This window comes from Lontra canadensis, unplaced genomic scaffold (assembly GCF_010015895.1).
Source record: "Lontra canadensis isolate GAN:19392208 unplaced genomic scaffold, GSC_riverotter_1.0 scaffold15, whole genome shotgun sequence".
NCBI classification, from domain to species: Eukaryota; Metazoa; Chordata; class Mammalia; order Carnivora; family Mustelidae; genus Lontra; species Lontra canadensis.
Genome location: NW_022631009.1, coordinates 327308 through 338324, shown reverse-complemented (window position 1 = coordinate 338324; position 11017 = coordinate 327308). Strand labels below are relative to the sequence as shown.

General features: G+C 42.3%; 1 protein-coding gene across 1 annotated transcript in view; it reads right to left on the bottom strand.

Annotated features, from left to right (window-relative positions):
• The window catches only part of DERL1 (derlin 1), a 28896-nt gene extending 28476 nt beyond the window's left edge, over window positions 1–420 (bottom strand). Inside the window, exon 1 of the mRNA XM_032858404.1 lies at window positions 19–420. Within this exon, the coding sequence (XP_032714295.1) occupies window positions 19–171 (153 nt within the window). The 5' untranslated portion in view covers window positions 172–420. The remainder of the gene's footprint in view (window positions 1–18) is intronic.
• Window positions 421–11017: the final 10597 nt, after the last annotated feature.

The following is an 11017-nucleotide window of genomic DNA, read 5'->3' as shown; positions in this document are numbered from 1 at the left end:
CTCGTCGCTGGTCAGTACCTGGAAGCGATAGAGGAAGGCTTCGGGCCAGAGGAAGAAGTAGGCCGGGCTGATGAGACCGAGTTTGCCAACCAAGGGCACCGCGACAGTGGCGGCGAACCAATAGCGCGTGATGGCCGGGATGCTCCTGAACCAGTCCCCGATGTCCGACATCTTCGCCTTTTAAGTGGCCAGAACAGGCACAGCCGTCCCACTCCCCGTCCCTGGCCCCTCAGGACCCGGCCCGCTCCGCGAGTGGAAGGTGTCGAGGCGGAAGCCGCCCAAGCCGCGGATAAAAAGGCGGAGATGGGCGGACGTGGCGCCACCGAATTCGGACGAGCGAGGGAGCGTTCGAAGGCAAACTTCCCCTTCCGGCGGCCACGGAAGACGTTGACCAGAAGTCCCGCCGCTTAAAGGGCAAGCACGGATTTTTGCCACTGGGCTGAAAAGCTCGGCGGTCCGGGGGCGGGGCAATAGGGGCGGGGCCATAAGAGGCGAAGACACGACTGGTGGGAAACAGTGGTTGCCAGGGGCAACGGCAAATACTCCAACCAATGGCGAAGCTGAACGCCTGCTACTCAGTTCAAGCCGGGTTTGTAATCCAGGTGGGTCTTCTCGGGCGGTGTTTAAAAAGGAAGGAGGAAAATCACACACTTCCTCGTTTGTTCTTGCATTCCACAAATGTCTGTGCGGGGCTTAGCAAGTGTGAGGTGAGTTCTAGGCACCGGGGATCCTGCGACTATCACAGCTGTCGCGGTACCTTCTCTCCTGGAGCTTACATTCTAATGAGGATAGACAACTGCTAGATTAGTGAATACGGTAATTTCAGCGAGTGAAAAAAGTAAAGAATATAATAAAATAGGAGTGGCTGGGTGGGAGCAGGGGAGTGTGGAAAAGATAGCTACTTTAGATGAGAATGATCAGGGAGAACTTTTTCGGGGAGGTGACCTTTGAGCTGAACCACCCCCGCTACCCCACTACCGCCCCAGGCAAAGAACTGAGGAGTTTTCCACGCCGAGAAAACAGCCGCTCCGACCAGCTTGGAATGTTGGAGGGACTGAAAGTAGAAATGATCTTAACTATCAAGTAGGATTTTAAATTACAAATAGATGAGAATCCGTCCTATTCTTAAAGAATCTGTAAAAAGATAGGAAGATAGAACTTTACCTGTTGTTTTCAGATGTAGGTGCTGCAGTTTAAGTTTGATTACACACACACACACACACACACACACACACACAATTGATTAAGCCATCCAATAAAAACCACTAGGGACACACCTGTAGTCCAGAATTAGCTTTATTTGCTGCAGAAGGGGACACTGCACTCTAGAGGAACCTGGACCATCTCATCAATCAAAAGAGTGGGTGAAGTAAAATTTTGGTAAAATTTAAATGAAGCAGTGATTTGATGGGTTCAAAGCAAAGCAGTGCTGTGTGTAAAAGTGTTAACATCAAGCCTAGGCCTGAGCTGAGAAGCAGACCGGAGGTCCTCTTTCCTTTAAAATCTCAAATTTAGGATAAATGTGGACTATTGGGTCTGAAAGGTCCTTATGGAAACATGTGCACCTAGATTGAAAATCGTGTATTAGAATGACCCATATAGTTTAGATCTCTCGGGGAGAATGGAATTTTCCATCTATACCAATAAAATTTCAAACAGCAAAGTGTGTTCAACAATGGATTATTTTATTTTTTTATTATGTTATGTTAGTCACCATACAGTACATCGTTAGTTTTTGAACAATATATTATTTTAGAAAAAATTTCTTAGCACAACATCCCTGATGTCCATTAGCAAAAAACAAGTTTTTACACAATAAAAGGGCACTAAATATTCCACAGTCTGATAAAAACATGTAACATTTGGGGACCTAATGGATATCAAGCATAGTGAATATATGAGAAAACTCTTCATTTATACAGAGCTGGTAGGAATATAAATTAGTACAACCTTAGAACATAATTTTGATATACAATAAAAGCCAGAGCATTGTATAAATAACATAATATTTGAAGATACTGCCTGAGATTCATTCTCTGCACCTCCCCACTACCCATTGTATCTAAGGTACGATAAGAGAAAATGGGTTATCTAGCTTTTGTGGAAAGCTAAGGAAGGTTTCTCTGATGAAATTGTAAAAATTACAATCTCGCTGTGCCTTAGTTTCCTCATCTGTAAAATGGGAGAAGGGAGAACAATAGTACTGCATTCATAGGATTGTTGTTAAGATTCAAATGAGATAAATTCATGTCTAGGCCTTAAAGGAACATCAACATTATTACTATTCTCTTTTTGAAATGTTTTACAATGAAAGCGTATCACTTTTAGAAATAGAAATCTGCATTTTCAAAACCCTATCCTCTCCCACCATGTGATTCTGATCCAAGTTATCTGCAGACCATTCTTTGAGAACCATCAGACTAGATGGACATTCAGGATTTTTCTGTTTCTCTCTGTAAAATCTCTATAGATTGTGATAAACTATTCTGGGCAATAAAAAGGTGGTTTATTCTTAGCTATCTTAAATAGAGGACTTCCCCAATGTTCCCAAACAGCTTGCTCTAGACTTTAATTGCTTAACTTGTAAGGAAGTCCCTATGTTACTGTCATTAACACAAGTCATCATTTAAAAACATGCAGGTAATGATTAGGTAAGTTCTAGGAAACATCGTGGAAGCGTGGGGGAAATAGGTGCTCATATGAATTACTGATGAGAATATACATTGGTATAGCCTCTCTGGCAGGCACTTTAGCAATATTGAAACACATTTCTAGGAATTTAAGCTTTAGATAGACTCCCAACTTTTTGTTTTCTTAAGTGCACAAGAGATTGGAAATATCTGATTATCCATCAATAAGAAACTGATTAAACTATGGTTTATCCATATGATCAAATACTATCAACCTTTACTGGAAAACAATAACTTTCTACACCCCAAAATGGAATGATCTCTAATAATATAGCAAAAAGGACACAAGAGTTACAGTACAATGTACACACTATGCCATGACATGGTTGTGTTGTACAGAAAGCACACACACAAATACACACATGGTAACTGCTTGGAACAGCAGTTACCTCTGGGAAGGGAAACTCAAAGGCTGGGAGACAAGAGTAGGAAAGAGACATTTTACTGCATATTCTTTTATACCTTTTATTATTTTTTAAGATTTTATTTATTTATTTGACAGAGATCACAAGTAGGCAGTGAGGCAGGCAGAGAGAGAGGGGGAAGCAGGCTCCCTGCTGAGCAGAGAGCCTGATGCGGGGCTCGATCCCAGGACCCCAGGATCATGACCTGAGCCGAAGGCAGAGGCTTTAACCCATTGAAACACCCAGGCGCCCCCTTTTATACCTTTTAAATGTCCCAACTCTATGTACTATGTATTTTAAAATTAATTTTCAAAATATGTAGAAAGGTTTGTTCAGAAAGGAACAGGTTCAATGTCAAAAACTTAAGAAAGATTGAGAGGTAGAAAAGATGACCACAACTCTGTCTTTCCTGCTGTGTTGAAGTGTATTTCCAATTGTTTCTCTTAAAAAAGGACTTTAAAAAGCTGGGCGGGGAGACCAACAATTACAAGCACAATATTGCCTAGCTCTGAAGCTTGGCACTGAGTGATGCTGACAGACAGGGGCTGTCACAACAGTCACGCAAGAACACCATCCTAAAGGATGCCTGCCACCTACGTGGCATCTTTGAGAAATTCAAAGCATGTTGCAAAGATGTAATTAATCCTTACGTGAACCAGTAGGCAATTTCATTAGCCCCATCTTACAGGTGAGGCTCTGGCAAGAATAATCATTTATCTGTCATGTCTGGCAGAACCGGTCCTATATTTTTAGTCATAAGTCTGGGAAGCTTCAAAGATTTTGGCACACCGGGCTGGGGGGCAAGGCAGTTACTAAACACCATATAAAGCACTTCACATGTGTTATTTTGATGTGCGAGTGGGTGCGTGTATGTATGTGCTTATGTACTAAATAAAGTCCGCTTCTACAACCATAAAAGAATGAATCTGGATTCCAGTCCTGCCTCTGTCCTTTGCTGACTGTATGACCTTCACTGATCCTACGGGACCATGGGCAAGTCCCTCATAATTATAATAGTATTATCTACCGCTACATCAAAGTTGTTTGTTGTTTGAGGTTCCCAAGCACTGTCTCCCTTAATGGGTACACTAACCCCACAGGCAGGTACAAAATTATTACTGTTATGGAAACTGAGACCTCGTCTAACTCATCGAAGGTCTCATAACTATGCCTGGTGATTCCAATGCAGGTCTGTCTGACCTGAGTCCATCTTTGAACCGCTCTGCTAGACTTCAGTGACAATGTCACTGACAAATGTCAAAGTTCTTTATAAACTCCAAAACATCTCACACATACTAGTTTTACTCTAGTAACTAACACAGAAGGCCAGCAAGTGGGAGGCACTTAATGTTTTGTGGGCGAGTAAACCAGGCTGGCTGGACCAGAGTTTATGCAGGAAGTATTTGGGAAGTATTTGGGAAAAAATAATCCCTTTCATATTCATAATTATCATTGTAATGACTAAATAATACTCTGCTAGTGGTGTAGCATGATCCTTTGACCATTGTCCTATTTCCGATGCCTGTTTTGCGATATTAAATACAGCTTGAACATCTTCGCGTGTGTGTTTTGTATACTAATAGCTTCTTTTTCTTTTTACTAATAATACGTGTTGAGTATTAATAATTTGACACTTTATGGGTATGGGCTTAATAAGTCTTCACAAGAACGTCTCACCCTGGGGGGCCTGTGTGGCACAGTCAGTTAATCATCTGACTCTTGGCTTCAGCTCAGTCAGACCAAGATCCCTGGGATCAAGATCCCTGGGATCGAGCCCCATATCAGGCTCTGCGCTCAGCATGGAGTCAGCTTGAGATACTCTTTCTCTCCTGCCCTTCCCGCTCTCACTGTCTCTCTCTCTAAAATAAATAAATAAAATCTTTTAAAAAAGAAAGAAAATTTCAACCCTTCGAGGTACTTTTATTCTTATTTATAATTGAAGAAACAACCTCAGAAAAGTGAAGTAACTTGCCACTTGCTAGCAAGTGCAAACGTAAGACTTAAAACCAGGTCTACGCAGAGCCCGAGGTTGTACTCTTTAATTCAGCCAGCCAACAGAGTGCTCTGGTCTGGGTGGTTACAAACAACAGAAATTTTTCCCTCACAATTCTGAAGGCTAGAAGTTCAAGATCAGGGTACCAGCAAGGGTAGGTTCTGAATTTAGGGTCTGTTTTGAAAAGTCAGTCCAGCCCTACCGGCCCTCCCTCCCACTCCAGCCAAAACCCTCCCTCCTCTTCCCTTTTCTTTCCATCTGAAAACATTTCAGATGCCTCAAGGGAATGGCCTTCCAGAATCTTATGACTATATATAGTTTTACAACATCAATAAATTATGTTCCATACGCACTAACAAGTATTGATTGCTTCCACCAAAAAAGAAGATCTCAGTTTGTGACTTCTAGCTGTGAGTTCCATGGGGACAAGATGTTTGTTTTGTTCGCTTCTGTATCTCCAGTGCCTACAACTGTGCCTAGTACCTAGTAGGTGCTCAAGAAATACTTGCTGAAGGGATCAATTATTCATTTTAGAAATTGTCCCTAGCCCCCTCCGCTACTTCCCATCAACATCCCCCTGCCTATGTTAGTGCTTCTCCACTTCCTCCATATCCTAGAACACCACACAAATCACCATCATTGCCCTCAGCATATTGTTTTATAATTGCTTGTGTGTGTGTAGGGTAAGGGTCTCATCCTCTAGAATATAAGCTCCTTGAAGTGGAAAAACTGGCTTGTATAACTCTTCATGCAAGACTGAATAAATCTGGGGCACCTGAGTGGCTTAAGTGGGTGGGTTAAGCCTCTGCCTTCAGCTCAGGTCATTATCTCAGGGTCCTGGGATCGAGCCCCGCATTAGGCTCTCTGCTCAACAGGGAGCTGCTTCCTCCTCTCTCTCTCTGCCTGACTCTCTGCCTACTTGTAATCTCTGTCTGTCAAATAAATAAATAAAAATCTTTTAAAAACAAATAAAATCTTAAAAAAAAAAAAAAGACTGAATAAATTTCATGAGTGAATCCAGGCCTCTCCAGCTTCAAAATATATCCCCAAACCAACTAGTTTGCAACATGTCCCCTGGGATACCCTCCATCCCAACCTCCTATCCCTTAGCACCTGGGCTTCCTCCTCGGACTCCTGATGGATGCCCCGGCCCCCCAGGGTGCCCTCTGCATTCTCATACAGGAGCTTAAATCAGCTCCTGCCACTCCCTTGCTCAAAGCTCCGCTGAATTTTATTCTAAGTGTGATGAAAAGCTCTTCCCATGACCTTCAAGGTCCTAGATGATCTGAACCCTGGTTACTTCTGTGACTCATTCCTCCCACGTCTCCCCTTGTCACAGCGGTTTCAGCCTCATTTGAGTTCCCTGCCCTGGAAAAGCCAAGACAGCACACATGTTTGCTGGACCCGTAGCTGAAAACATGCTTCCCCTAGAGGAGTGGTGCTGAACTCTATCAGACCAAATGCCCTCTTTTAAAACAAATATTAGCTCCCAAAATGAAAACCATCAGTCATGAATTATAGTTCCAATAGAATAACTCTAATGCTTAATTGTCATAAATGGTAAAAAGGAAAATAATTTATACTATAATATGCATTCTAATATATTAATTCCCAGGCACAACTACATTAGCAGATGTAATGCAATAGTCTGGTCTTGCAGTTAGACTGAGTAATGTGACCAAAAAGCTACAAACGCAGACAGATACCCATGTGCTGTATTTGTAACTCAAACATCACCACAGCCCGGCACTGGTTACATGATTATGCATAATAGATGACAACTGTTGGGAAAGTTCTGAATAAAGAAAAGACATCAAAATTCATATGTAATAAAATAGCAGTCTGACCAGATTGAGCTATGTAAAAATAAAATTTATTTGCATGACAAGAAAGTCACCAAGTCAAAAGGTAAATGACAAAGTGGGAGAAAATAGTTTCAAGATTTATTACAGGTAAAAGACTACTATCTCCAAATATATGAAGAACTTGTTAAAAAAAAATTGAGGGAGGAGTACCTCACTGGCTCAGTCTGTAAGGTGTGAGACACTTGATCTCGGGGTTGTGAGGTCGAGCCCCATGCTGGGTGTAGAGATGATGTTAAAAAAAAAATCTTATTAAAAAATGAGAGGGAAAAAGACCAAAACCCAATAGAAAATTAGACAAAATGCACAGATAATTAACCAGAAAATAGATTACCCTGAAGCATTTTAAAAGATATTCAACTTTTCTCATAATAAGAGAAATGTAACTTTAAACCATACTGAGATGCTATTTTTCACCTACCAGGTTGGCAAAAAAAAAAAAAATAGTATAATCCCTCAAGAATAGAAACACATATACATTTACCCTTTAACATAACAAAGGCAATTTTAGTAGCTTACCCTGAATATAAAGCTGGAAGAGTACCAAAAACCAAACAAATAAACAAACAAACTGTACAAAAGTCAGATACCAGGTTATTTATTGTGTTTTTATAATTGCAACATATTGGAAAGTACCCAAGTGCCCATACATAGGGGATAGGTTGCAGACTTTTGTACATTCACATATCAGAATGATTTGAAAGAATAAGGAAGATCTCTATGAATACATACAGAGTGATTTTTCAGGATACCTTAGTAAGTGAAAAAAACATAAACTGCAAATAGTTTATATATAATATGCCATTTTTTATGTAAGACAGAGGAAATTGTATACACATACACACTGGAAACAGTAAGTATATACACCATAAATTTAAACAATGGTATATGTCAAATACATTAAAATTTAAAAAACGAAACCAAACAAGAACAAATACAATCACCTCAGTGAGTCCAGTAGCTGCATTCCGGGAGAATTTAGAGCATATTAAGTCCCCGTAAATATTCTTTATGTTTCCATGTAAAACAGAATCAGGTTCTGGTTCATATATTACTAACAGGATTTTCACTTACAGGAATACGTTGGAAACGTTCAAAAGGATGCAGGACCATTTTGTACACTGTAGGATGTCTGCCTAGCCTCCCTGACGCCTTTCCTAAACTCCTGTTGTGCCCTTAGTCATTGTGATAACCCCAAACAATCATGTTAGAAGCTGAAATATGTTCCCCAAATAGATATATTAAATTCCTAAACCCCGGTACCTGTGAATGTGATGTTATCTGAAAATAGTATTTGCAGGTGTAACCACATTTAAATGAGATCATACTAGATGAGGGTGAGTTTGTCCACTGGATTAGCAATGACTTGCTATACTTACAAAAAGAGAAAATGTAGGGGGAGAAGGCTATGGGAAGACAAGGGCAGAGATTGGAGTGGCATGGTGTGTAAACCCAGGATTGCCCACCAGGACCGGGACCTAGGAGAGAAGCATGGACCAGACTGTCCCTCAGAGCCTCCAGAAGGAACCAACCCTGCCAATGCTTTGCTTCCGGACTTCTAGCCCCTGGAACTGTCAGAGAATAAATTTCACTGTTTTAAGCCAGCCGGTTTGCAATACTTTGTTACAGCAGCCCTGGGAAGCCAATATACATGTCTTCCACAGAGCAGAGAGTACGCTGTCGAAAACCTGTCTTTGTGTCTCCTTCCTGCACGGCGCTCAGTTATCTGCTCAGACAATACCGGCCAGCAGTGACTTCCTTGCACACCTCAACCCAGGTGTCATCATGACCCTCCTGCTCAGCCCTTTACCCTGCTTAAATGTGTCTTCACTTTGGGGTGCATGGGGGGCTCTGTCGGCTGAGAGTCCTGGGATTGAGCCTGGGATCAAGTCCCGACACCCGCGTTGGGCTCCCTGCTCAGCAGGGAGTCTGTTTCTCCCTCTGCCCCTCCCCCCTCACGTTGTCTCTGTCTCTCCCTCTCTAACAAATAAATAAAATCTTTAAAAAATTATTCACTTTTCATTGCCTGACATGATATAATTTATTTTCTCAATCGTTGTCTGTCTTCTCAACCAGAATGTAAGTCCCGGCTAAGGGCCATTTTTGTCTCGTTCACAGCCATTCCCCAGCACCCAGAACAGCCCTTGCCCACACAGGAGTGCCACTGGTATTTATCGAACTAGTGAATGAGGATCTCCTTTGCAGGGAGAGGGCAAGTGTCGTCTTAGTACCGTGAGGAGTGGAACAGAATAGCTTACCTGGCAAAAGCAAAGAGAGATGTTAAGAGCACCTGTGAGCCAGAAGAATTGGAGGAAAAGTAATTCAAGGTGTTTCGTGGAAGATGGCTGTGCAAACTCCTTTAGTCATGGGACGTTGTTGCTGATGCCGCAGATGTAATGTGCAAACATGGATATGCTTGACTGGCAAGGCACTGGAACCAAAAAAGCTACATCTGTCACGTTTGTCTGAAGCCAGTCCAAGTAGACTGGACATGCATTTAGAGAGCTCTGAAAGCGTTTTATATCTTGTACATGCTGTCAAAGGCAACAGGAAAAAAATGTGTTGGCAAGAAAGAGTGCATGCTAAGCAGCCAGATTTGTGTGTGTGTTGAGTTCCACGCGGGGTCTCACAACCCCAGCACTATTGACACCTCGGGTCAAACAGTTCTTTGTTGGTGAGGGTCTTCCCTGTGAATGGTAGGATGATCAGCAGCATCTTTGGCACCATGAGGCAGTAGTACCCGTCTTCTCGGTTATGACAATCAAAAATGTCTGCAGACATGGCCCAATATCCTCTGGGGTCTGGGGGCTTAACTCTTGGTTAAGAATCACTGAGTTGCATACAATGCTTGTCCACTCTTCCTCCTTCATTTGCAACATCCCTTACCTCCCCAAAATGTGCACGTGTGCGTGCGCACTTGCGCGTGCACACACACACACACACACACACACACAGAGTAGGACAACCCTGCCGTACCCCTTCAAAGGAGGATGTATTCCCATATGTACTCCCACTGAATGTGCCTCTGGGATTTCCTGATGTCATCTGTGGTCAACCATCACATTAGGAATCTCCAACAAAACACATCTCTTGGGATCATGCAGGTGTGTAGTTCCCTTCTACATTGAGTCTAGACCAACCCATGTGACTTGTTTTAGCCAATGGGACATTAGCAGGCCTGAGGAAGTCAGCAGAGGCTTGGTCAACACTTCTTCATGCAGGCCTGTCCTACTGGAGCGTTCCTGTCTTAGAGCCCAGTGCCACGTAAAGAAACTCCAACTAGGCTGCCAAATGAGGAGAGGCCCCGTGGGCAGAGACACTGGTAGACGAGAAGCCATCTTGGATATGTAAGCGCCAGATGAGCTCCATTAGTGACCAAGGCTATGACCCTTGGAGCTGCAGGGCTGTTGAGCTGAGCAGGGTCAACTCACAGAACTGTGGAATTTACGAAATCATTTTTGTTTTAAGCCAATAAATTCTGAGGCAATTTGTTACACAGTCACAGACAACTGAAACGTTGGATGACTTGAAAAAAAAAATCATTTCTTAAGTATTGTACCACGTTTTACAATTATCAGTGGTCTTGAGGTTATTTGTGTCCATTGTATCTGTAGAGGGATAGAGGGAACATACTATGTAACAGTGTACTCTTGCTGACCTCTTTCCGATGACATCCCATTGCTAGCTTGAAATTGGTCTTGAATTGTAGGAATATTTACATGCTACAAACCAGGGCTTTTTTTTTTTTTTTTGTCCAGAGGGTCAGTTGTTCCATTTATCAGCACATCACTGGTACTTTCCTTAGAAAGGCTTAAATAGCAATAATGCAATATTTAGGAGTTTGTGGTGTGTTGAGAGGGAATAAATGAGATCATCACGCAGATGCTGAATTCCCATCATAGCTTAGCAGAATATGCTTTGAGAACACAGATGAAGGCAGCACCAGAGACATCCTGGGTGTGCAAATTTTTATCGGATTACTGTTTCGTGTATATCTGTAGTGCTAAGTAATGGTCATGGAGCCCTCCAAATGATTGCTGTGTGCTACACTGTCAGTGAGAAAAGCAT